Source organism: Trichoplusia ni, chromosome 21, assembly GCF_003590095.1.
Source record: "Trichoplusia ni isolate ovarian cell line Hi5 chromosome 21, tn1, whole genome shotgun sequence".
NCBI classification, from domain to species: domain Eukaryota; kingdom Metazoa; phylum Arthropoda; class Insecta; order Lepidoptera; family Noctuidae; genus Trichoplusia; species Trichoplusia ni.
This window is the reverse complement of record NC_039498.1, coordinates 6,795,609-6,823,088: the sequence shown is the minus strand read 5'-3', so window position 1 is coordinate 6,823,088 and position 27,480 is coordinate 6,795,609. Positions and strand designations below refer to the sequence as shown.

The 27,480-nt window shown below is 39.9% G+C and overlaps 2 protein-coding genes across 5 annotated transcripts in view; one reads left to right on the top strand and one right to left on the bottom strand.

Annotated features, from left to right (window-relative positions):
- Positions 1 to 1,039: 1,039 nt before the first annotated feature.
- On the bottom strand, positions 1,040 to 16,220 carry LOC113504345 (ATP-dependent zinc metalloprotease YME1 homolog). Of its 3 annotated transcripts, XM_026886617.1 has the most exons (19): positions 16,076 to 16,219; positions 15,794 to 15,975; positions 13,766 to 13,942; positions 12,797 to 12,945; positions 12,004 to 12,153; positions 11,337 to 11,469; positions 10,782 to 10,884; positions 9,938 to 10,148; positions 9,116 to 9,216; positions 8,609 to 8,737; positions 7,839 to 8,032; positions 6,041 to 7,124; positions 4,745 to 5,682; positions 4,246 to 4,411; positions 3,688 to 3,770; positions 3,265 to 3,365; positions 2,478 to 2,626; positions 2,034 to 2,140; positions 1,040 to 1,652 (listed from the first exon to the last, which is right to left on the bottom strand). In XM_026886617.1, exons 1-19 carry the CDS (start codon positions 16,109 to 16,111, stop codon positions 1,490 to 1,492), a joined length of 4,356 nt encoding a protein of 1,451 aa, XP_026742418.1. In that variant the 5' UTR covers positions 16,112 to 16,219; the 3' UTR covers positions 1,040 to 1,489. The 3 variants fall into 3 exon arrangements, with proteins under 3 accessions (XP_026742418.1, XP_026742420.1, XP_026742419.1); XM_026886619.1 differs by lacking the exons at positions 4,745 to 5,682; positions 6,041 to 7,124 and having other exon boundaries at positions 7,869 to 8,032; positions 16,076 to 16,216; XM_026886618.1 differs by lacking the exons at positions 1,040 to 1,652; positions 2,034 to 2,140; positions 2,478 to 2,626; positions 3,265 to 3,365; positions 3,688 to 3,770 and having other exon boundaries at positions 4,319 to 4,411; positions 4,745 to 6,040; positions 6,277 to 7,124; positions 16,076 to 16,220.
- Positions 16,221 to 16,698: 478 nt separating this feature from the next.
- LOC113504282 (protein daughterless) overlaps positions 16,699 to 27,480 on the top strand; it is a 187,792-nt gene continuing 177,010 nt past the window's right edge. Inside the window, exon 1 of one of the 2 annotated variants that reach the window (XM_026886521.1) lies at positions 16,699 to 16,803. In XM_026886521.1, coding sequence (XP_026742322.1) covers positions 16,722 to 16,803 — 82 coding nt within the window. In that variant the 5' untranslated portion in view covers positions 16,699 to 16,721. The remainder of the gene's footprint in view (positions 16,804 to 27,480) is intronic. The other variant, XM_026886522.1, reaches the window with a different exon arrangement.

Below are 27,480 nucleotides of genomic sequence, written 5' to 3'. Positions count from 1 at the left end.
TACATTAGGGATCTAAATACAATTTGCACTAGCGAAAACAAAACCAACGATACACTTTTTTTTTAATTATTTCATACATTTATTATATTTTACAAATACACAAAATATTTTTCGAGAACGTTTTTTTTTTCTTTTATTTTAAATAGAATATGACTATTTCCTCTGTCTATTTCTTTAATAAATCTATAAACTTAAACTTTCAGTAAATTAATATTATCGAGTCTTCCTATATCTACGCTAGAATGTTGCTAGTTAACTAAAATGATTTTTTTGTAAATTACTTGACACTATTAATTCACAAATATTAAAATTATGACGTGTACAACCCATGACGTCACTAACTGATTGGAAAAAATGAATCAAAGATGTTTAAAGAGACTATGGCAAGAATGATTCATTATTAAATGATGCAACGGTTTACTCACGCGTATTTATCGGGATCGCCCGACTAGTTTCGGACCCAACCGGAGTCCTTAAACAAGAAACTAGTCGGGCAATTCCGTGAGTAAATTTTTGCATCATTTAATAATGAATCAAAGTGTATTAGTTGATGACGTAACGAGCTGTTTAAGTCACTTCAAATCTTACTTTTTGGAAACTTTTCGAAGCGAATATCACAAGCTTTTAAACCGTAAATTTTTAAGTGTCAAGTAATTCACAAAAAAACTTTATATAATCATAAAACCGCCAAGAAATGATTGTAATTATATATTATTTAACTATGGAAAGGTACTCGAAAATGAAAATAAGTTTTCAAAAAATAAAGACTAAATTAATAAGTGGTAATGAATAAGATTTTCGAAGAAAGAAAATATAATACCACGAATTATTTAAAGTTTTTTTTTTAGCTAGATATTTCTTATTTTCTAAACAGGAACGTACTACGTGAAAACTAAAATATATACATACAGTGTAACAAATAACCTTTCTTTTAAAGATTTTAAGTATTTTGTATTAATTAAAATGGCGGTAATATGATTAATTCCAAATCTTTGACCGTCAAGTCCGTAATGTCAAAATATCCCCAATAAAAAGAATATTTTAATTTCATAACACTGTGTAATTCATAATCAATCTTATAACAAAGTGAATAAAGTCGACATTTGTATAACACAATCTTTTTCTTACAAATTTTCTATTTTATGAACTGCGCACTTCGGTTATACTATTAGACGCCTTTGCCCAGCAGTGGGACTGTGTAGACTAACAATATTACTGGACAAAACGGCCAAAGCATACAAGATCTAGCTACAATCAAACGCGTACAATCGTAGCATGTTTTACTTATTTTTATTTCAAATGTTTACACTTGGTGCCTGCAAAATTTTCAACTTGCACGTTTGTTGTCTCGGGGTTTGCCACCGTCGAGGCGGGCCTCTAAAAGCCCCTCCCATAGTGGGCGGGGCTAGATGGAACAGTCTTTAAACCCCCGCCTCCCGTTGGTTAGTGGGCGGGGCTGAGGGTTGCTGCGGAGGGCGGGGCGGGGCGGCTAGGCGGGCGCGGGGTGTGGCGCGCCCAGTAGCCCCGCCCCCGAGGGCGCGCTGGGGGCGGAGCTCGGGGACGAGTCCTTGGTGGCGCGCCCTAGACGCTCTATTTTCACTTTCTCACCGTTCATTATGGCTTTGATGTCGTCCGCGTCTAACGTCTCGTATCTGTTAAAAAATAAAAATATATATTTTAGTCTGTAACGGAACCCACTGTTGGACAAACGCTACCTCGTATAGAGTAACGATCAAAGCATTTTTTACTTGCACTTTGACAATTTCAAATTTCTATTAGTAGGATTCTGGGATAAGGCATTACACAACAGCAGACGGATATTAGTAAGTGGATTATAAATATAGGAATTTAAATTCGCCAACCACACACCATACCAGCCAATAACATGGTGATCAATGAAGTGCGGGCGATACGGGGTGCTTTTCTATAAATACTTTTTGTGATCTATATTGAATACTCATTCGAGAAGCTACCTACAGGCCCAACTGTGGGCGACTACAGACTATATAAAACCTATAACTACGAGTACATACTTGAGCAAGGCCTCGGCTAAGGCCTTGTGTTCCTTAGCGTGCGTGCGCAGGATGGCCTTGGCGCGGTCGTAGCTGTCCGACAGGATCTTTTTTATTTCACCGTCAACCTGTAACATGTCACACAATGACTGTAGGTAACCCTGTGGACGGAAGGTGACAGTGTGACAATATGGAGGGTAGGTGACAATGTGCAGGGTAGGTGACAATGTGAAGGGTAGGTAACAGTGTAAAGGGTAGGTGACAATGTGAAGGGTTGGTGAAAGTATGGAGGAGGTCTGGCTTTACAGAGGATTTGACAATATTGTGGGGGGGGGGGGGGGAAGGTATGGGGGAGTCTGGCTTCATAGAGGGTGTGTGACAGTATGGGGGGGAGGTCTGGTTTTATGGAATTGAATTCAGTTTCAAGTGTGTTATGTCAGTTTGAAGGTCTATGTTGTTGCTTACCAGTTCGTTGGTGTAGGGTCCGAGCTGCTCCTGCGGCTGCATGCCTCGCGAGGAGTCCATGGTGCGCAGCCCCACCTTCTCGCTCATGCCCCACTCGCGGACCATGTGGGACGCTATCGAGGTCGCCTGCTTCAGGTCCGACGACGCCCCTGTAGGTGAACAGTCGTCATCATCATCATCATCATCAGCCTTACGTATGGTGCATATACTTGGTCTAAGACTAAACATCAGAAGACCGCCCAAGTAGTTAGCCAAAGAGCGTAATTTGTTAGGAATTAAACCGACCAGAAATGGAGTGCTGCAGTTATCACAAACATTCAATCCACGCACACAAAGACACCCAGACTCAGAACAAGCATTCGTGAATCACACAAACGATTTTCCTACACGGGGTTCGATCCCGATACACTCCCGACAGCAGGCAGAAATTTTCAGGGTAGCTTTAAACCCGATGACAATGCGATTTACAGCTATAAAAACTACTAGACCGAGTTCGATAAAATTTGAATAGAGTGTCATTTAAAAACGTAGGTTATTATTACATTTCTTTAATCTACTTTTTTTATAGTTTCACAGAGACACTACCACTTTCTTTCCTCTTGACTAAATTAAAAATTCTTGTGACTTTTTAAAGTTTTTATCATCATATTCAATGCAATCCCTACAAATATATTAATGTGAAAGTAAGTTTGTTCGTTACGCTTTCACGCGAAAACTACTCGACCGATCATCATGAAACTTGGTACACATATTTTTGGAGGTTTAAGAAGTAACATAGTATACTGACCTGACGTGATCTTCTCAGGGCCGAAGACCAGTTCCTCAGCAGCGCGGCCCCCCATCATGGTGTCCATCATCGCTAACAGCTGCTGCTTCGTCACGTGATACCTGATAACCAATATGAGGATATTACTGTTGGTTTTGTGGTTAGTGGAACTGATTACTAAACCAGGTCTCAAGTTCAAATCCCACTAAATACAAATGTTTTTGTGTGATGAGCATGATCATTTGTTTTGTAAGTTTATCTAAAAATAAAAGGTAAAAATATCTGCGGCGAGCGAGTAAAATTGTAAGTTCGACAATTCGCGTGAACCATTGTATTCTTTAATAGTTGATGTAATGGTGATAAAGTACGGTGACTTTGACTGGTAGATGAGATTGTAAAGAAGCGATAGCGACAAAATATGTTGATGATGATGTAATATCTCACCTCTCTTTGGCGGGTATGTAGGCGGTGTGTCCGAGCGACGGCCCGCGCGGGATGATCGTCACTTTGTGTAAAGGATGTGAGTCCTGAAAAACACAAAAAATTATGAGAAAAACATTTTTAAATTCTAACATTTTCGACTGACCGGATAGCCGAGTGGTTGAGTCAAAAATACCCGTGTATGACAAGCATTGGTGTGACCCACGAATGCTTGTTCTGAGTCTGGGTGTCTTAGTGTGTGTGACTTGAATATATGTGAATCTCCCCGCTACAAAAGAATTTAAATTCCTTAACACAGGAGCCGACTTTACTGATGATTAACACCAGTTTCTTCCATCAAACTCTGACTTTAATATAAGCAATATTTGTGCTAAGTATGTTTGCTTTGTGCATGTAACTTGAATATTCGTGAAACTCCAGCGACACAAGGATTAAAACGCGGGATTCAACATTACCGTTGCTTAACACCAGTTTATCTGGGTATCTTAGTGCATGTGACTTGAGTAGGTATAGACTCATGGTCCCCTAGCCGTAGCTAGCCCCAGGTTCTCTTGCCCTGACCTTGGTATAGTAGGCGACTATGGCGTGGCCGCCCTCGTGGTAGGCGGTGATGGTGTTGGCCTCCTCGTCGGGCAGGCGCGAGCGCCTCTCCGGGCCCATGAGCACCTTGTCCCGGGCGTCCTCCAGGTACTTCATGGACACCGTCTTGGCGCCGTCTATCGCAGCCCTGCGACAAATCATAATCATAATAATGGTTTATTTCTCTCAAAGGCACAGACAAAGATTCATAATATATTTATTATTTCAAATATTTATTTTTTCAACGTCAAAGTATCTTTATTATGTTGATTGAGTAGTTTACAGGTGTTAGATAATACAACCACTGTTTTATTTGAACAATCTTAATGGGCAATCTTGAGGTAGCAATCTGGCAATTTGAATACATCAAGACTTCACGTAAAGAGAGGAATACATACCTACAAACAAAATGATGAAACTAAAATTGGTGTGACTGCAAGTGTGTAGTGTATAGTGTGTGTGTGTGTGTGTGTGTACTGACTTGAGCGCGGCCTGGTTGACCATGTTCTCGAGGTCTGCCCCGGTGAAGCCGGTGGTCCCCCTGGCCAGCACGTCGCAGTCCCCTCTGTATGTGTATGTGTGTGTGTGTGTGTGTACTGACTTGAGCGCGGCCTGGTTGACCATGTTCTCGAGGTCTGCCCCGGTGAAGCCGGTGGTCCCCCTGGCCAGCACGTCGCAGTCCCCTCTGTATGTGTATGTGTGTGTGTGTGTGTGTACTGACTTGAGCGCGGCCTGGTTGACCATGTTCTCGAGGTCTGCCCCGGTGAAGCCGGTGGTCCCCCTGGCCAGCACGTCGCAGTCCCCTCTGTATGTGTATGTGTGTGTGTGTGTGTGTACTGACTTGAGCGCGGCCTGGTTGACCATGTTCTCGAGGTCTGCCCCGGTGAAGCCGGTGGTCCCCCTGGCCAGCACGTCGCAGTCCCCTCTGTATGTGTATGTGTGTGTGTGTGTGTGTACTGACTTGAGCGCGGCCTGGTTGACCATGTTCTCGAGGTCTGCCCCGGTGAAGCCGGTGGTCCCCCTGGCCAGCACGTCGCAGTCCCCTCTGTATGTGTATGTGTGTGTGTGTGTGTGTACTGACTTGAGCGCGGCCTGGTTGACCATGTTCTCGAGGTCTGCCCCGGTGAAGCCGGTGGTCCCCCTGGCCAGCACGTCGCAGTCCCCTCTGTATGTGTATGTGTGTGTGTGTGTGTGTACTGACTTGAGCGCGGCCTGGTTGACCATGTTCTCGAGGTCTGCCCCGGTGAAGCCGGTGGTCCCCCTGGCCAGCACGTCGCAGTCCCCTCTGTATGTGTATGTGTGTGTGTGTGTGTGTGTACTGACTTGAGCGCGGCCTGGTTGACCATGTTCTCGAGGTCTGCCCCGGTGAAGCCGGTGGTCCCCCTGGCCAGCACGTCGCAGTCCCCTCTGTATGTGTATGTGTGTGTGTGTGTGTGTACTGACTTGAGCGCGGCCTGGTTGACCATGTTCTCGAGGTCTGCCCCGGTGAAGCCGGTGGTCCCCCTGGCCAGCACGTCGCAGTCCCCTCTGTATGTGTGTGTGTGTGTGTGTGTGTACTGACTTGAGCGCGGCCTGGTTGACCATGTTCTCGAGGTCTGCCCCGGTGAAGCCGGTGGTCCCCCTGGCCAGCACGTCGCAGTCCCCTCTGTATGTGTGTGTGTGTGTGTGTGTGTGTGTGTGTACTGACTTGAGCGCGGCCTGGTTGACCATGTTCTCGAGGTCTGCCCCGGTGAAGCCGGTGGTCCCCCTGGCCAGCACGTCGCAGTCCCCTCTGTATGTGTGTGTGTGTGTGTGTACTGACTTGAGCGCGGCCTGGTTGACCATGTTCTCGAGGTCTGCCCCGGTGAAGCCGGTGGTCCCCCTGGCCAGCACGTCGCAGTCCCCTCTGTATGTGTGTGTGTGTGTGTGTGTGTGTGTACTGACTTGAGCGCGGCCTGGTTGACCATGTTCTCGAGGTCTGCCCCGGTGAAGCCGGTGGTCCCCCTGGCCAGCACGTCGCAGTCCCCTCTGTATGTGTATGTGTGTGTGTGTGTGTGTACTGACTTGAGCGCGGCCTGGTTGACCATGTTCTCGAGGTCTGCCCCGGTGAAGCCGGTGGTCCCCCTGGCCAGCACGTCGCAGTCCCCTCTGTATGTGTGTGTGTGTGTGTGTGTGTACTGACTTGAGCGCGGCCTGGTTGACCATGTTCTCGAGGTCTGCCCCGGTGAAGCCGGTGGTCCCCCTGGCCAGCACGTCGCAGTCCCCTCTGTATGTGTGTGTGTGTGTGTGTGTGTGTGTGTGTACTGACTTGAGCGCGGCCTGGTTGACCATGTTCTCGAGGTCTGCCCCGGTGAAGCCGGTGGTCCCCCTGGCCAGCACGTCGCAGTCCCCTCTGTATGTGTGTGTGTGTGTGTGTGTGTGTGTACTGACTTGAGCGCGGCCTGGTTGACCATGTTCTCGAGGTCTGCCCCGGTGAAGCCGGTGGTCCCCCTGGCCAGCACGTCGCAGTCCCCTCTGTATGTGTGTGTGTGTGTGTGTGTGTGTGTACTGACTTGAGCGCGGCCTGGTTGACCATGTTCTCGAGGTCTGCCCCGGTGAAGCCGGTGGTCCCCCTGGCCAGCACGTCGCAGTCCCCTCTGTATGTGTATGTGTGTGTGTGTGTGTGTACTGACTTGAGCGCGGCCTGGTTGACCATGTTCTCGAGGTCTGCCCCGGTGAAGCCGGTGGTCCCCCTGGCCAGCACGTCGCAGTCCCCTCTGTATGTGTATGTGTGTGTGTGTGTGTGTACTGACTTGAGCGCGGCCTGGTTGACCATGTTCTCGAGGTCTGCCCCGGTGAAGCCGGTGGTCCCCCTGGCCAGCACGTCGCAGTCCCCTCTGTATGTGTGTGTGTGTGTGTACTGACTTGAGCGCGGCCTGGTTGACCATGTTCTCGAGGTCTGCCCCGGTGAAGCCGGTGGTCCCCCTGGCCAGCACGTCGCAGTCCCCTCTGTATGTGTATGTGTGTGTGTGTGTGTGTGTACTGACTTGAGCGCGGCCTGGTTGACCATGTTCTCGAGGTCTGCCCCGGTGAAGCCGGTGGTCCCCCTGGCCAGCACGTCGCAGTCCCCTCTGTATGTGTGTGTGTGTGTGTGTGTGTGTGTACTGACTTGAGCGCGGCCTGGTTGACCATGTTCTCGAGGTCTGCCCCGGTGAAGCCGGTGGTCCCCCTGGCCAGCACGTCGCAGTCCCCTCTGTATGTGTATGTGTGTGTGTGTGTGTGTACTGACTTGAGCGCGGCCTGGTTGACCATGTTCTCGAGGTCTGCCCCGGTGAAGCCGGTGGTCCCCCTGGCCAGCACGTCGCAGTCCCCTCTGTATGTGTGTGTGTGTGTGTGTGTGTACTGACTTGAGCGCGGCCTGGTTGACCATGTTCTCGAGGTCTGCCCCGGTGAAGCCGGTGGTCCCCCTGGCCAGCACGTCGCAGTCCCCTCTGTATGTGTATGTGTGTGTGTGTGTGTGTACTGACTTGAGCGCGGCCTGGTTGACCATGTTCTCGAGGTCTGCCCCGGTGAAGCCGGTGGTCCCCCTGGCCAGCACGTCGCAGTCCCCTCTGTATGTGTATGTGTGTGTGTGTGTGTGTACTGACTTGAGCGCGGCCTGGTTGACCATGTTCTCGAGGTCTGCCCCGGTGAAGCCGGTGGTCCCCCTGGCCAGCACGTCGCAGTCCACCTCCGCATGTGCCCTCACCCGCGCCAGGTACAGTTCCAGGATCTCGCGCCGCCCGCCGTAGTCCGGGGTCGGGACGTTCACCTGCCAACACACGGACATACACTCAACCACCAACACTCACTACACCTCTGACAGTTATTGTATGGACGGGTCAGAAAACCAGCGAAAAATTTAACCTCAAACGGCATTTGAATCTGTTACTCCAGGCATACCTGTCTACTATCTATCTAGTCTGTATCTATCTGTATCTGTCTAGTATCTTCCATCACTTATCAAATTTATGACCGTGACAACCAACACTCAATTTCGAACTTTATTTTTACTAAAAACACATCTAAATAACTAACTATACAGGTTCATGAAATCCACCTCAGTCACAAACGGACGGACAAAAGTTCAGACACCTTTTCCTTAGAAATATTGTTCCCTTTGGATCAAAACTATTTTTCAAGTTGACCGCGACAACCTATCTTCGACAACCTTCTTTCAGATTTCCAATTCTCTGGTCAGCGTCCTTCCAAATGCCACCTCCTGTCACTTTCTGCTCCTTCCTGCTACTTGGGTTCCTGCCACTTCCTGCTACTTGGGTCTCCTGCCACCTCCTGCTACTTGGGTACTCCTGCCACTTGCTGCTACTTGAGTGTCACTTAGTCTTACCTCCACGTCGAACCTGCCGGGCCTGAGCAGCGCCTGGTCGAGGTCGTCGCGCCTGTTGGTTGCGCCCAACACGATGACGCCCTCGTTCTGGTGGAAGCCGTCCATCTCCGATAGGAGTTGGTTGATTGTCTGGAAATTATAACAGCGAGTTAATATCTAAGTACAATACAAAGTGTCGTATACAAAAGCGAAACCCTTGCTATCCTTACTAATATTATAAATGTGAAGGTGTGGTTGTTTGGATGTTTGTTACTCAATCACGCAAAAACGGCTGAACGGATTTGGATGAAAATCGGCATGGATATAGCCATTGACATGAAAAGAACATGGCTACCTTTTATCCCGATTTCTGAAATAGTTCCCGAGGGAAAATTTAAAAGGTATGTTAAAGCTATAAGATCACTAAAGGGATGTATTCCCATGGAAACGGGGACCACCGAACGCTGCAAACTGAAGTCCACGCAGACGGAGTCGCGGGCAACAGCTGGTTCTATATATGTCGCTCACCTGATTAGCATAAGGATGTAGCACGCTGTTGGTCCGCTTGGCGCCCACAGAGTCGATCTCGTCGATGAATATCACGCACGGAGCGCGCTCCTTAGCGGCCTCTGTGTAAAGGAACTTGCGTTTATCACTCACTACAAGAAATATTCTGTGGCAACATAGCTCCTGAACAGATTGAGAGATTTCTATTTAGTTAGTTTTATATACTAGGATAAAATAAATCTTGTGTGATGAACACGATCATTTGGTCTGTGTCTGAATGTAATTTATCAATATTATGTATGTATTTAGAAATATATAAGTACGTTTATCAGTTGTCTAGTACTCATAATACAGTTGTGTAAAAGTTGTGGAATGTTGAAATGAAACTACTTTGACGGATTTTATCGCGGTTTAATTTTTGATTTTAGTTCCCGACGTTTCGGCACCTTTGCAGGTATCATGGTCACGGGCAGACTGTAGTCTGCGGACAAAACGGAACCGCGATAAAATCCGTAAAAGTAGTTTCATTTCAATGTCTAACATTCGCGTAAACCTAAGAAACCACTAGTTGTGGAATGTATTATTATTGTTTGTGAGATACAAATATCTCTCACGAGATAACCTCATGGGAAGAACCCCGGTCCTTTTTAAACGCGTACACGGGGACACTGAAAATACAAACAGTCCTCATTCTCATTAAGTGCCGTCCAAAACGTGAGAACTGTAATTTTTACTTCTAAAACACACAACATTCTAAAACTTTCCGACTATCCGAATGGACCCCGGTCCTAATAGATTCGTATAATGTTCGTTGTACTGTATATGAAACAGTCGTGGACTCACTGAAGAGGTCCCTGACGCGGCGGGCGCCCTGGCCGACGAGGATCTCGTCGAACTCGGGCCCCGCGGCGTGGAAGAAGGGCACGCGCGCCTCGCCCGCCACGGCCCGCGCCAGCAGCGTCTTGCCCGTGCCCGGCGGACCCACCAGCAACACGCCCTTCGGCAGCTTGCCGCCCAGGCTCGAGAACTTCTCGGGGGACTTCAGGAACTCCACCTGCGGCAAGGGTAATACAAAATTAGCAAGTCTTCTTATACAGGAGTGAGTGGACGGATAGTCGAGTGGTTGCGGTCACCACGCCAAACCTACTGAGCGCGACGTCTGATCGCCGCGTAGGACAAGCATTCGTGTGATCCAAACAACTTATCTCTCTTTCTATTAAATGATGCAAGACACAGCATGTTTATTTGATTTACGAACCCCCCATCTTATTGTCATAACCATCATCCCACCATCATCTCTCTATCATCCCTACTATCCCTACTAATATTATAAATTCGAAAATAACTCTGTCTGACTGTCAGTCTGTCCGTCTGGTACGCTTTCACGTCTAAACCACTGAACTGATTTTAATGAAATTTTGTACAGAGATAGAGTTGACCTTGAGAAAGAACATAGGATAATTTTTATCCCGGACTATTGAAGAGTTCTCTTGGAAACGCGATATAACCGACCTCGACGCGAGCGAAGCCGCGAGCGAAAAGCTAGTCTTATATAAAAAGCGTGTTAAAATGACCCCTTGAAAAGTCTTGCATTTATTCTAATATACGATGTATAAGGCTAATGAGTGATGGTGATGAATGATATTGATGATGCCCATAATACTGATTTTATAAAGACTGTACTCACGACGTCCTTGAGCTCCTGCTTGGCCTCGTCAGCGCCCTTGACGTCATCGAAGGTCACGGATATGTCTTCTGGGTCTACCTCGACCTGGTTTCCCAGTTGGATTCTATAATAGAAGGAAACGGTGTTTACTGCGGCGATTATTAAGGTTGCATTATCATAAGAATTGTTTGAGATTACGTAGCGTGGGGTAAGTTTTTTAAGAAATAATAAATCACTTAATTTAATGAAACTCACTTAGGATAGCCGTATTTTTTTTTATTGCAGGACGAATACGGCGCCATCTAGTTTCAAACTAAGCAAACATCGTACTACAAGTACTTTACAACTTATAGACATGCTTACAAATTTCTAAATAAAGAAATACATAAAAATCACCCAGACACAGAAAAGAAAAATCATGCTCATCACAAAAACATTAATCCCGGCTGAGAATCGAACTCACAACCTCCGCTATACCAACCAGGGAAGGTTAAAACGGTGGCAAATTATGGAAAAAATGCGGCAAAGAAAAAGTGCTAGTTTTAAATAAAAACTTTTGATTTTGCTAAGTGTTACCTGAACACAGTGCCGCTGACGGAAGCCATGAGGCTCACGAAGATGGCGAGGAACAGCACGATGGTCAGCAGCTGCTGAACCAGCTTCAGGTACTTGGAGGCCTTGGTGCCGCGCACGTTGTCCGGGTGCGAACCTGGGACAGAGGCCAGGGAGCGACTTGGTGATAATGGTACAATATGTGATATGTATGTTAGTAGGAAAAAAAGAAATACTTTTCTGATATTATTAATTATTAGAGAATAAAAATTAACAATAACTGTCACATCGCTTTTCTGGAGGATCCATTTTTATTTTTTAACACTGGATGCAAAAAAATAATGGTTTCTGTCCGTTTGCCTGTGGCATCATGGGTTCCAACTGATTGAGTAATATCAATTTAATTTGTTTTGTATTAAAGGTGGATTATGTACGAATGTTTTTAGACATATTTGATGAAAATCGGTCGAGCCTTTAAAATTTGTGTGAGGGGGGGGGGGTTTAGTCATGGTCTTACAATTTTAACTTGTTACTACCCTTAAATGTACATTATGGATAGCAATTATCGCTTTCATTTCATTTAAAATAACAAAACCCATCCCTCACAATTGCAGTCAGGAAAGGTTAACCTACTCCATCATCATCATCATCATCATCATCATCATCAAAATCATCAAGATCATCAACTCACCAGCTAGATACCCCTCGGCGAAGGCAATCTTGATCTTATCCTTCTGCTGATGCGTGAGGTGCTGCGACTCTTCGTTGAGGAGTTTCTCCAGGCGGGCTACCTCGGGACCCGCCTGCTGCTTGTTGTCGCACTGATCGTGGGCGCCGAGGCCTGCGGGCAAAGGTCAAGGTTAAAGGACGAAGGTTAAGAGGTCAAAGGTCAAAAGTGGTGGGACATTGAAAAAACGTGAAAAGAAACCGACGCTTTGCTTGAGTAGGTTGAGGTAAGAAGAAAATTGTTTGTCTGGACTTCAACAGAGACTGTTTCCTGATTTGTTTCCACTGTTCATCATAGATTTACTTACATGTAAAGTAGTTTTTGAACTATGGAATAAACGTTTCATAATATTTTCTTTGTATGGTTGATATACAAGCTGTTATTAATTTTTAAGGCCATAGGCCTTTGACTTAACTCATTGACTTGCACCTAATGAGAGTCCAAGAGAAGTACTTGAATCATTAATTGTTTTGTTAGGATATAGTGAACCTATCAAAAGTCTACGACATAATACAAACATTGTTCTTGCAAAATAAAGGCAGAATTTCGTTAAAAACTCCCACTGCAAGGAATTTAATCCTTGTTTCACAAACATTCAAGTCACATGCACAAACACACCCAGACTCAGAACAAGCATTCGTGGATCACATTTGACAAACACTTGTCCTAAGCGGGGATCGAGCGTTCGACACGTGGACTTAGCTATACCACTCGACTATCCACTTCATTATAGCAAAATGTTTGACTCAAAACTCACGTAGTCTGTTAATGATATTAGGGTTCCGCTTCATGTCTGCGTGTATCCCGCGCTCGGTCTTGAAGCCGCGCACCTGCACCGCGTACTTGAACTGGCTATCGTGGATGCTGTTCGCCAGCAGGCCCAAGAAGTTGTCCGTGAAACTGAACCTGGGCGAAAAGCAAAAATATCGTGCTACAACAAATATTCAATGAAACAAAAATATGCTGCGAACCACTGCTGGAAACAAACAATAATATAATGTGTCAATCAAACGCCAGCCTTTCGTAGTCTTGTGCTGGAAACAGGCAACTCCCCAAGTCGCGTTAACACCCGATTCACCCTCTTGCGCAAACAAATAAAGAAGATAAAGAGTATCCCGTCAAATGCTAGTCGAATTTGCAACACTGATCCATCAAATCTATGACCATACCAACCATTGTTAAATCGATTTTTTGTAGCGGCAAGAACATTTAAGAAATATAGTCTGGTGAGAGACGGACAGAGATAATAGGATTCAGTTTTCACTTTTGGACACAGTACCCTATAAAGGTCCCCTAAAAATAGTACCCTATAGAGGACAATGCTGGATGAAGGCTTTCCCCTGAATCCCGCCTAAACACCATGTTCTCCCCCTACTTTACGGAAGGGGGTGACCCGGGTATTTAGGCGCGAATTACGCCAATGATAACAATAAAACAAAAAAGATATGCACAAACGTAATGATAAGATAATAGGCAGATAGAACACACGGGTCAATGATCGACTTTATGGCTGGGGACATAAATACTCTCAGATTCTATTTTAAAAATCTCAAGGGCCCAGAATCCTTTTTAATTTTATCGACCATGTTAGGATGATCAAAAATTACATTTATTCACTGAGTGTGCTTCTTAACTATCCCAAACAGTTCGTCATTTTGTCTTTGTGTAGACACTATAAATATGTTAAAAAAAAACCGAAAACTGCGGGTCGCGTTGAAATTGTTACCTGGTGTTTTTGGAGCGTACATCGACAGTGACGGTCGGCATGTCGGTCCATCCGTTCTTGTTCTTTTCGAAGGAATCTGCGGATATGTGCGACACCTTGCGCACGGAGGCGAGGTCTCGAGCCGCCGGCCGCCATGCCCTCGTCGCCAGGGTACGAAGGTCGATGGTTTTCATCTCACTGGAGTGGAAGAAGGGTTATTTATAAAGTAATGGACGATAATGATGATGATGGATGCGGAATACAATCTACGTACGAATTTTTTAGCTGATGACTTTGCAACTGTGGAACATTGGTTTCAGAGTAAACCGTTTTATTACATTATTCGCAAAATCTTATATGTCTATACAGATGTCTTAGTTGCATGGATAGCAGAGTTTTATTGGTAACCATGCCAAACCCACTTGAGCGACATGTCATATTTTCGCGGGTTTGATCCGGCGTAGTGTGCTCCATGAAAGTCAGGGTGCTTTTATGCGTGTGATTTGCATGTTTGTGAAACTACCCGCGAAATAAAATTTAATTATATAAAAAAATATATGTCTGTCTTTTGACTGCACGGATAGCAGAGTGGTTAAAATCACCATGCCAATTTTGCGACGGGTCGCAGGTTTGATACTTGCATAGGACAAGTGTTTGTGTTATACATGAATGCTTGGTCTGAGTCTCATTGTGCATGTGTTGAATGTTTGCAAAGCCATAGTAGTTTAAAAATTAATAAATAGATATTTAGGAATGCCACTCAGCAAAGAATCATTCTTGAGGTGTCATTGAATAGGTATACATAAATAATTATTTTAGAATCCCTTGGTGCTCAGACAATATTTAAAACTGCCAGTAGCATTGTCATGAACAAACTTTTAATGTCCAATTTAGTCTCTGCAAGCCACAGGCATATTAAAACCATGCAACAATTTGTTACAATCAACTCTTTATTTGCATTTATATTGTTATCTCTGCCAATTAAAAGGTCAAAACAATGACGATGAAAAGTTTTCTCATAGCCATCATTAATATGGTAGGCTTATTTATTACCTACTTATCTCATTTATAATTTTCGTGCTATAAAAAAGATTACATTTTAATCATTATTGACATTTGAATAATCGTTGTCCCACAGCGGGGCACAGGCACCCTTACTGAGGGTTGCCAGGAATTTGGATAAAATCAAAATTATAGTAAGCTTTTGTTGTGTGTCTGGCCAAAATAAATGGTATTAGCCTTGGGCCCTTGTCCAGATTTTGTTACAGTGACTTGGCATTCATTTTTTTTTAAATTACATTACAATTTAACAAGATTTATTTATTTTATACCTGCTTAAAAATTAACACTCTATTTGAAAGGAATGCATTAATTATAATTTATTATTCAAAGCGAATAATTTTAAATGAAGATTACATAAGTTTGTGTAACTTCATTGATAATTATTTGAGGAGAGAATGTAAAAATGTTATTTCATATACTTGCAGAGCAGCATCAATGCTATCAATTCTTAAATAAATGCATGACATATAATTTTATGTAAATTGGATTTTTAATTTCATCAATTCGTTTTGGTTTGGCTTCTAAACATTATGGTTATAAATTAGCTTCAGTTATGCCTGCTTGTGCAAAGCTACCAGTTAAATCTTATCAACATTGGCCAAGCTTAAATGAAAATTAATAGTAATAAACAGATGGACAGATATTGATGTATTTGTATATAAATAGAAAATACATTGAAGAGTATCATAAACAATGTCTATTTAATAGCAATAACAATGTTATATTGATTCTAAGTTTGTATTTCATAATATTACATGATGTCTCTATTAAAGAATGATCTTTGTATTTACATAACAACTATGATGTTTACAATTCCAATGATAACATGAACTGAGTGCCATGTCAATCAGTCTATTTATTAATATTTAATACAAAACAGTAGGAAAGAAGCCATTTTCTGCATAAAATTCCTAATTTATGGTAATAAAGTTTTACATAACAGGCAAAGGTACATCCATATTCAGCTTAGTCGGCAACGATACATACCTTAAGACATTCTTATCAAAGTTCCTGAGACTCTCCTCGAGGCTTTCCTGACAAATTGTTGCGTCATATGTAGCAAACAAACCCTCTTTCCCCCTCACATTTTTATTTTTCCCGTTGTTATGCTTACGATGTCGAAAAACACTTGAATATCTTGAAGATAATTGGCTAAAACTAACTAAAATCTGCAATGACAAAAGGTTATATTTAGTGACAAAACAGTTTTCGTTTTTAAACAAGATATTATTGTTTCATCGTGTCGGACGGCGGCCGGTAATGGTTTACCTGGTTTTGGGTGTTTATAGAATTCAATGAGAACATGTTACATGTAGATGGTTATTGAGTGTTTTTTTCTATACTGAAGTGCACTCGAAAATTTTGTAGGCTCTCACGTCAAACTTTTTCGCAGTGAAAAAAAAAGTGACTGTAGTGTTGGGCGCTTTAGCAATTAAAAAGAAGTACGTAGTCGATTCATTATATCTAGTCAATCAGTATTTAAGTCTGTTTAATGTTGGTTTGTAATACACAGTTTCTCCGATAAAGAATAACCTTAAGTAACAAAATTCATTTAAACTAAAACATAAGAAATAGTTGTTAAAAATAAACATTATTTGAATATGAATTCGATTTTTTATTAAGTTTTAGTAAGTAGTCAACTAAAATGAAAATCTGTGGTTTATGGTTTCCTTCACAAGTTCTTTCAAAACAATAATTTGAAATAAACTTTAATCAGACTTCATTTAAAAACAAGGGATAGAATGGATTATTGTTAATTGAGGTATTAGTACTCCATAAAGTATGACAAAATAAATTTAGCGGAAATAATTTATATTTTTATGAGTTACTCTTTTATGGAAAGAGTTTTCGAACAGTCCATCTTTTAATACATGCTCTTCTTTGTCTATGCTTTATTTGGACAGTAGAATCCAAAATGGCGACGAGCGATGACGAGCCTATGCATTTATATGAAGTTTTTCAAAACTGTTTTAATAAAATAGCAAATAAACAACAAGGTGAGTGAAAATATGCATACCGTGGCTCGTCTCGCGTTCCTCGAACGAACTTTCGCGGTTCTGTGAAGTGTTTCATTGTGAATATCAGTCATAGTGTTTGCGTGTTATGCCATTACTGTGTTAAAAAGCAACAGCATTTTTTCAAAATACGTCCCAAAAGTCCATCCTACGTTCTCCTAAAGCACTTGTTAACCTTCTGTAATCATTAATGTATGCATTTTAACCACATAAAATGCTTTATGTGCGTGTTTTTAGCGTACAAAGGCTATGTTTTGATCGTATACTACGACATCAAATGTGCCTGTACCATTGTGCTACAGCGATTTCAGTGCTAATCTGAATTGTTTCACGGGATTTATTAGCATTGGCGTCTTCACTCACGATTCAATAAGGTAAAAGTATGAAATAAGTCGAGAAAAACCATTTTAGTCTTAGGTTATTCTGAAGAAAAAGGTGGTCTTGTCGAGTGCAGGTTTCTTGATGCATTTTTTTTTTACGTTTGCAAGTATCAATGGACAGAACGTTGTCAGCCTGTTGTGTAGAGGTGTACACGGGTATTTAGTTCGCGAATCGTTGTTTTTATGTTCTCTTTGTGCCAATGTTTACAGCGTAATTTTTTTGTTTATTTACACACGTAAGGCGCGGACTTCGAGCGTCTATGGAATCGACTATGTATTAGTGTGTTTGGCATGTACTATTTAAAAAATAACAATGTTCCTTGTGAAGTTATGTGAAGTATTTTATGCCATGTATTTCATGTTTATGAGCCATACTTATAGAATGTCTGCCACACCATGTTTTTAGATCTATTTGAATAATTTGATATAAATCTAGTTGCATAACTATGATTCAGACAACCATAATTGGAAATAATGATTCATTTTGTTCTGTTGGATGTTTATAACCTTTAGTTAAACAATATCAACATTATGTGTTTAACTTACAACACTATGAACAACTGAAACCTTTTTGGGTAACTCCAAAACCAATCTAACCTCATTACTATTTTCAGATTTGAGAGGAAACGATAACAAACATTGTTTTTTAACAAATAGGGCTATGTTTTGTCCACAATGACCTCAGATGAGTTTAATAGCCCATTTTATTTATACTATGGGTGCATTAATGCAAAGCTGACAGATGTCAACCAGTTGAAGTCCCAAATATATTCAATGTTTTATTAATAATGTTAACATACACATGATATTCATGAATTTAATATGTGGCTGCTGTGATTAATGGCCTTAGGCATACCTAAAAGTTGCAGGAAGAGACTTGGATGTAGGAAAATAACAATTTAGTAGTATAATAGACGTAAGTTCTGTTATAGTGATGTGCTATTAAAAATCTTTAGTTTCTAGATTTATATTGAGTAATATTTATGGTAAAAAGTTAGATAAATATTTAGTCCCAAAGACCCCAATAAAAAAATAAGATTAATATGAAATATGTCTATGGTGGAATATGAGGTCTGTTTTCCAATATTGTAATGAGCAAATAAATTATAACTCAAACATCCCATATATTATATGCCTATTAATTTAGTAGTTAGTTATTGTTTTACAGTAGACCAATAGAGAACACATTAATAAGAAATGTCTTGGATTATTTACAGCGCATAAAATGTTCCACTGCCCATAATTGTCCCCACATTTCTTATATTCTTCAGACACCTTATTTTTTATATTTGGTTTGATATGCCAGATCATTTTTCTTAGACAAAAACTTTTTATGGTTAATATTTTTTATTTCAGTTATCCTCTTGCTATGCTGTTAACTGTATGGACTCCAATATACATACATACATACATAAAAAAATATAACTACATATCCAACTTCAAGAAACAAAATAGACTATGAAATATTCAATTCAATAATAAATAACATGCCTTATGGCTATTAACATAAGATACATTTTACTATGTCTTAAGGACTCAATACAAGTATGTATTGACACAAGTGTTCCAGCTAATTATTAATACAAAATCTACAAATGATTTAGACATGCTCCGTGTTTGTCCTATTTCTGTTGGATTGCTGATAATGTTTCAATGATAAATGGAAACTGAGACCCTATCATACCTTTGGATGGGTAAATAATTGATAAACATACCTACATAATTATTGATACTAGCATGTAGAGGTAAAGTTTCTGAAATTATAGGTTCAATCAATTGAATTCATTTTTTAAACTCTTATACCAATAAAAAGCTCCGCTATTTTTGAATGCCATAGTGTTTTTAGCAACTTGAAAAACACCTCCCAGCAAAGAGAGCATGGGTCAGCTATTTCTAATGTAGACTATTTCCAGTCCAGTCCAGATCCAGACATCATTACTGGTTACCATAGCGTCAGCACGCGTGCTGGTCATTGAGCTATGTGAGCGAAAAGACCAATGAGGCAGACAAAATACTTTTTGCGATAGGTATGTTATTTTGTGAATGTCACCTTCTTCCGTCTCACCATTCACATATCTGAGGAGATGTGTAGTAATTGCGTGTACTATACTTTGATACCGCGGCCGACGTATCAGCTCGGAAAAGACTTGTTTATCAGACTCATCGAGTCAGAAACTAGTAACTAGGGAAACGCAAGTTACATAGAATTTCGATACCAACCGATTTCTCGTCAGCAAAGACAACGTAGTATATGTCGTGGACCGTCCATATTCCACAAATGCATTAAAGATAACGGTAGGCCTTCAGTACTTTGCGTAAAGTATTGCAAAGTTTTGCCATTCGCAGACACCAAAACACGGTTGTCGTAACACGGCGGCTTAGATCCAGTCAGTAAAAGTCTGACGCTACCCGCTTCGTCCACCGAGGAAGTGGTTGTCCATAACGATTCTTTAGTCAAAGCAGAAAACGAAAATTCTCTCTTTGTTGAGTCTGAAATTCTTCAGATGAACACACCTTAGAATTTCGATCTTTTCCATAGTGTGATGTTTATTGGCACTTCTGAAAACGACTATAGGATGTCGTCCGACAATCGTAACATTTGCGTATTTTTAATGCCCCACTGCAAGGCAAAGACCTCGTTCGTATCCTTTCACTTCTCCCTTGCTAGCGGGACATAAAAATGGCTCGTTAATTTAAAAAAAAACCTTAAGCCATTGGTACATACGTGTGCAGTAAAATCCTTTGCACTAGAAGCTTTCGATGACTGTCCAATAGTCTTCCAAGCGACTGCCACAATGCAAACTTATGAAGCTTTGTATCGCATTCTTAAGAGACTACTCTACTATCGGGTATCGGAAAGTCGGAAACTTACTTCGTGGTATGACAGGACTGGATATTATGTCCTATATATTAAGTACCAGTTCTGATAGGAGTCAGAATAACTAATAATTTGTTAAACAATGATAGGATGGCTAAGTAAGTTATTTGTTCGATACTTTGCACGGCGGTTTAGACAGTAAGAGTCTGACATGACTGAAAACTATACGCATAAAAAAAACACAATTCTGTCGTAAAACTTTTTTTTTTTCAAAAATTTGCTTGTTGTCTCAAACGACCGCTCAGAGAATTCACGTAGAAGCTTAAAAATCGTCAAAAATGGCCGCGATTAGCAATATCCGCAATACCTACACCTTACAAACTTATCAATACCAGCTCTTAAATAAGAAATAACATCACCCACAAACATTTGTATTTTTACATCCCTACATATTGATGGCAATAAAATTGTTCCGATAGTCCCGTGTGGCCTAGAAACGGGAATTAACTATATTTTTAGTGACGAATGAGTGCGTCCATATCAATTAATACGTTTTTCACGAATGAATTGTGAAATGAAGATTTATTTTGAGGTTATGTCGAAGATTTGGCGGGATTTTTTGGTTTTCGCGCCAAGTTATTGTTTAATTAAAGATAATGCTTAGAAAAATCATTTTAATAGTACAACTGTTTATTTTTTTAAAGATACGACACAAATTACTTTTGTACTATCAATCTACAACTTTATTTGCCGTGTAAGAAAGATTTTCCGCTTCCCATTTTTATCTGCGATACTAGGAACAAAACTAGGAACAAAGAAAGGCCTTTTAAAAATAATAATGGCACCTTAATATATTAATTTGTTTTTAATCAACACTGATTAAGATAATTTACATTATAAACGTTAGGTATTAGCTTACCTACTCGATTAATTTCATTTTTCTTTTATATTATTAATGTTAGCCATCTTTGCATCCATTAAAATAAGTAAGTCAAGACAAAGTTAATTTTATTCCTGTTCCACATATTGTTTGTCTACGTCGCAATTAAAATAAGGTATATTTAATCTTCTTTAGGTAAACTCATCGATTTGGTTAACCTAAAAAACTGTAGTACTTAGGTAGAAACTTAAAACTAAGTTAAAAAAAAACTTTGAAAGGAAGAAATTGTTACGAATAACTGGGTTAGTCGATTTTTAAATTGAAATCGGTTTCCTGCCTAATTTTGAAGCCAGATGTTATTGTTTACCGTTTTGTGCATAATATGTGGCTTCTTTATTAAGTTACGAGCACGATTTTATTTATTTAGCGGTTGTGGTTTTTTTTTTTCAATGCGATGTCATATGATTTTGATGACTGCTCGATATAAGCTGCTGAAAATTGAAATCTGACTGACTATAGATAGTGAAATAATTTAAAATGAAATGAAGACATTATAATGGGTTCTTTCATATCGTGGTTGTACAACCTGATGTCGGACCCGCACATAGGCCTTTGACTTGTTATAATAAACCCTTACAAAATCTCTGATGGTTTCATCACAATGTTTTTTGTTCGTTGGACTAAACTTAAGCAACCCTATTTTTTATTCAAATAATAAGCAATAAAAAAACGCTTGGCAATCACTTGATTTATATGAAGCCACATAAATATAGCAATCATCAGATTTGTCTTTTTTCGGTTGCAAAATCGGTTAATACTCGGTTTACCCAAGAGGAAATTCCCAGATAATTTGTTTGAGATAAATGTTATTCCTGATAAAAGTCGAAAAAAGAAACAAGAATATCGGATAGCTATGGTTATCTTCACAGCATATTTTATTTGATGGTTCTTTTTTATTTATTTAAATGCATTAAATATTATATTACATGGGTACGCATTTGTTAAAGAAAAAAAACTTCCTAAATAAAACAAATTTACACTCAAATATAGAGGTTAGGTAACAAACATTGCATAATCGCCGAATCGATCGCACCTTAGTCGATTTATCGATATATTTTTTCAACCAACAAATTTTACGTTCGTTCGAGTCCCGTTAAATTGATTTACTAGCTCCAGACAACATCTATTTTTATCGAGTACATAATATACGTTATTTTCGTTAGTTTTTTAACGTGTAAAGAAAATTTTTGGTAAAATGTAACTTTTTGAGCAATATTTTTGTCAGATTATGTGTGTTTTTGACTTTTGCAATTTCTGATGGTAATTTACTTTGAGATGCTGTTTTATGTGACGTCATGTCCGGTTTGATCTGAATACATGTTTAGATAGCTAGGTCATGGAGAATCGTGAAAGTTGGAATAGTTAACAGATATTTAACAGAATAAATAATGTTTAAAAAATTAACATCTTGGTGGCCCTGCTTGGATCTACCTTATACGAAACAAGACTTCTGCCTGTCTGTTCTGGGCCTGTTCCTGATTAGTATTTTTATAGTCAATTTTGGAGTTTTGGACCCAACCGAAATACTTAAAGACTCTGGTAGGGTTCGAAACTAGTCCATCAATAATATTATTTTATTTTTAAAATCCTATGACATTTAATAGATTCCGGCTAATAAGATTTCTTGTTGCGGATTGAATTCCTTTTTATATCTTTTTGAAAGTAACTCTTGAGCATCTGCTAAACGATAGCATTTGTACAAAAGAAGATAAAATTTGGTTTAAGTATAGAACGATAAAGGTTAAAATTTTAAACTGTTTTCAGGGCTCATATTTGTGTCAGATACACGAATTTCTTCACAACTTATATTTTAAGTAGGTAATTTCGATGTATTGGTATCTTTTGAATCCAAACATCTTCGCGAGTGGCTCTGGCTATATTCATTTTGCAAAAAGTAATTTTTAATGGACATATTTTACAACTATCCGCTTTTATTAAAAAAAAAACTCGTTTTATTTGGTGCATTACATGCGCCACTTAATTATTGAAGTACTTACAATGATTTCTCCTTACAAATATTCGTTTGACCAAATATAATGAAAGTTACGAGATAACTGAGCTACCTTACTGTATAAGGAAGGGGAATTGCGGCTTTTGAAAATTATCAGTCTTTCATACGAAATAAGGTCTTTCGTACGTGAGACGACAAAGTCTCAAATATCCGACGATAGAATAAAGAAGGATCCGATCAAATAAGTTCTTTATGAAATTAATTATTAACAACGGAATCGTTAAATGCAAGAGTTTTTTTTTTGTTGGTCTGCGTACAGAAAGCCTAATGTTTGTATCGAACGACGTGGGCATGTGTACAGTAATTAAGTCAATCCCTTTTAAAGCTATGTCCAATATGTTGAAGACATTGTCTATTAAAGAGCTACTAATACAATATTAGTATTTCTAGATTTTTCCTCAAAAAATATTAAACAATTCCCACGACGGCAAATCAATGTATTAAATGATATAGAATCATGTTAACTCAGTCCAATCAATCACACGCGTTCGACAATCGTCATTGAACTATCTTGCCGTATTAGGTGCAGCTTATGATTGTGCCAGTTATTTAGACCTGGCCGAAGTCGTAAGAGGCAGCGGCATATATGTATTTTCTAAGATTAAATTATAAGAGGAAGCGGGATGTCTCATTTATAAAACTGTCTATAGAAGCAGATAGAAGTCGCGGGGTGGAGAAAATGAGAATTATGTATCAATAGGTTGACGTAAAATGACCGATCCCCTCCAGACTTGCAACCATGTTTGATATTTGTTCGTTTGTCCGTTGGGGAGAATTGCTCCGTTTCCATGGACTGGCAGTTTTAAGGGTGGACAGTGTAAGCAGATGCCTGGAATAAAAAATAAGATTTTGATTAGAGACCTCCAGTAGGTACTCCAAAACCATGGATTCGTACTTGTTACTATTATAATATCTAACCAGTAGCTACCTTACATTATGTATATAAGCAATCAGCAAGAATTTGACTTGGCATAGCGCAACAGTCATTGGAATTCAATGTCATTGGCGTCATACAATACCTATGAGTATAACTAATTAAAATCTTTAAAAAAATCTTGAACTAAGTAAACATTGGTCCTCATTCTATAGGTAAAAAAAAAGTGAATAAGTTTTTAGGTATTTACTTAGATGTTCAGTGCTGAGTGTTGATGATAATAGCTGTCAATAGAATGATTAATTAATAATAATCATTCGTATAATTAAAAGTATACTCATTATATTACTGACGCTAGAATCATAAGCCTACAAGAATATGTGACTAATATTGCTTGGTTCAAGTCACAAGAGAAAGTGTTGTTGGTGATTTCTTGACAAAAAATATCTGTATTTTTTTAATACTCGCAGCGATTTTTAACATCGACGCACAGCAAATTATTTCTCTTAATTGTCGTTCTGTCTTTATTCTTGCTTAGTGGGAAGCCGAGACCAATATCTTACAACCTCCTTGGATAAATAACTTTATTTTAAATTAATAAATTATTTTAGATTAATACTACTTAGGGCTTATTTTTCAATTGCCAGATAACTTTTATTTGACGAATATGTTTGACGTTTTGACAGCTTTTGTATAGAAAATATGTCAAACGGCCATATTTATTCCTCAAATAAAAGTTATCTGACGATTGAAAAATCGGGCCTTAGACTAATTAAACTCTGTTAAAGGCTAGAGTGATGTTTGCTTTACTCCTTTATACTCATCTAACCTACCCATGGAATGTTATCAAATACAGTCCAGTTTTTTCAAAGATATAGCTTTTTCTTTCCTTGACTCGCGACACCGCGCTTCGTTCGCTTATAATTAAGGACACGCGTGGATAAACCATTGCGGCAGTTAAGTACGATTAAATATTTCTTATTTTTCCGAAGCTCGCCGCTAATCGCTTCAGCTTATAACTCGCCCCAATATTGGCATATTGTATAATGTAGTATTCAGTACCTGTATGAATTAATGTACCGCATTACTATGTTACATTGAGTTAGTTGTGTACTATTGACGAGCTTATACAGCGTGTTCACTTTTTGTTTGTATAGTTAAAATTTTCGTACCTATTGAGGGTGATGAGAGAGAGAGTTTTAATGTGTATGATCTAATATGTAGTGCAGGAAATTGAGTTTTATAGATTAATATCAAGTAAGATTGAACTTTAAACAAAAATACTTGCTAAACCATTAAAGATGACACGTAGCTTTGCTTTTACAACAATAAATAAAAAATATTGTCTTTAAGTTCGGTTTCGGGGACGTTACTGCGTGACGTGAATCGTAGCAAGGAGTGACGTCAGTCAGAATTTTCATTCTACAATGTCTTAATAATTAAACGATTTAGAATTATATAAACAAAACATACTTTTAAATACAGTACAATAATCCTTTACTTACCGCTTCAAGCTCTCTTTGAATTTGTGTACATCATGTTATTATCCCAGGATTAGTTAATACCCTATCTGTAAAACTAGGTGCCTCACACCAGCTCTTAAAGCTGCACTATAGCTGATGCGGAAGAGAGATGGCATACTATTCTATTCTACTCGTGTAGTGCGCTGCCACTCTTCCTCAACTGGAATGACATTATTTTAAGACGCGACAGAGTGATAAGTACGTGTATGAAGGATTGCAACGCATTGCCATATATCGAAAAAAGCGCGGATGACGTAGCACGGCGATTAGTCAGTAAGAGTGACAATATTCGATCCCTCCCCCGAGGGAATGGTTGTCGATGAGAAATCCCTCGCCTTACCAAAAAAAAAATGGTGAAAAGCATGAACTCTAAATAATTCTACATCTTGATATCTTATTTTGCGATGAAGTAAACTCATAAAAGTCCTAAAAAGGATCATTCTGAGGAATCTATTTTATTCAATCTAAGAAATCATTTATACGCATTAGGTATTCCCAATGAATATGCATAAGTGGACATTTGCATAATAATGTATACACATACATTTACCTGCGTAATATTATTCGTATTTTTCCATGTTGAAGATAAAGGGAAAATTATGCTACTTACGTCTTCTTTTTTTATCAATGAAAGACGTACTGATTTGTGAGTACGTATTAAGTTTTATTTCTTCCTATATTCCTAAATGTCTGTTTATCGCTTTTGCACCGTGAAATATCAGAGAGTATGGCTTAACTTGGCTTTTTTACGCTACTCCCGCACTAAGGATTTCTTTGTGAGGGATTCACAATCTTTCATTTCATATACGAAAGGACACCCAGACTCGAGCATTCGAGGATGGCACAAACTTGTCCTACTCGGGGATCGAGAAGATGACACGATAGTTAAATTGCACCCAGATACAATAAACGATCATGCTCATCACTTAAACATTTGTACTGGGTGGGAAACGAACCCACGACCTCTGGTATTAGTAGTCAGGGCTACTAACCACTAACTAACAACTAAAAGTAAATTTTGGTACTTAAAAGTACCTTACCTAGCCTAGGGTTTGAAGTTCCCTTTGAAACCGCTAGATAATATTGTTTTTTGCTAAATACTCTTAAAAAACATCCCACTGTATACATAAACCAGCCAAATACGGTAAGTCACGTATGCTATTGTGAACTATTACTTTGAGGGTATTAATCATTTTTGGACGTCTGTCGTGAGATGACGGTATTCCATTTGACAGTTCAGTTAAGAAACCGCTTTTTAAATTAGGTGAATTTGAAGATGAAAGCTGTTTGTGTACATATATGACACAAACATGATTGGATATGTGGTCTGGGTTTAGACGAAGAGAGTTATTACGTATATCTTTTTCCGTATACTCACTTTAATATGGTGGGTAAGAGTTTTTCTAAGAGTTACTGTATTACCCATTAAAATTGGATATAAGCAGGACCGACAAATACATGTAAAGTATAAGTTTTTTTTAAAACGACTCCGGTATAAAGAAATTAAATCATTAAATCACGGGGTTTTTCAAATATTCAAGTCCCTCACAGATTTAGCTTAGTGACAGACAGAGAAAGCGAAGTCTTAGTAATAGGGTACCCCTTCAACCCTATAGATACGGAAACCAAAAAAGAAATCAGGCTAGCCTAATTGCACGTAGTTTTAATTAAACATATTTTATTGAAATGTCTTGATAAAGCATGTCGCAATAATGGAATTTAATCAATCCATAATCCTCTGCGTCGTTTCACGAAACAAGTTTTAAGACCTTAAACATGGCGCCTGACGAAATTTATTACAGTCTGTTATACTTTTTGTGCAAAAGGATCGGTCAATCACCCAAATCTTGTTGCTCTTTCTGTACAAGTGACCTTTGGCCTGCAATGAAAGCAACCCCATTTGTACACGAGGCGATGCAAAACCGTATAGTCCTACCAACGTATGTAAGATCGACACAGTAAAATGTTGTCCTTATTTGTCCAAATGCTTTAAAAAGAAGAAAACGAATTTGACCCTGGTGTCGTGGGGGCTTTTACGAACATTATAGTGTCGTGCTCAAATAAAACCAGACTTGACCGAGCATTCGTGTATCACGCAAAAGCTAGTTCTACA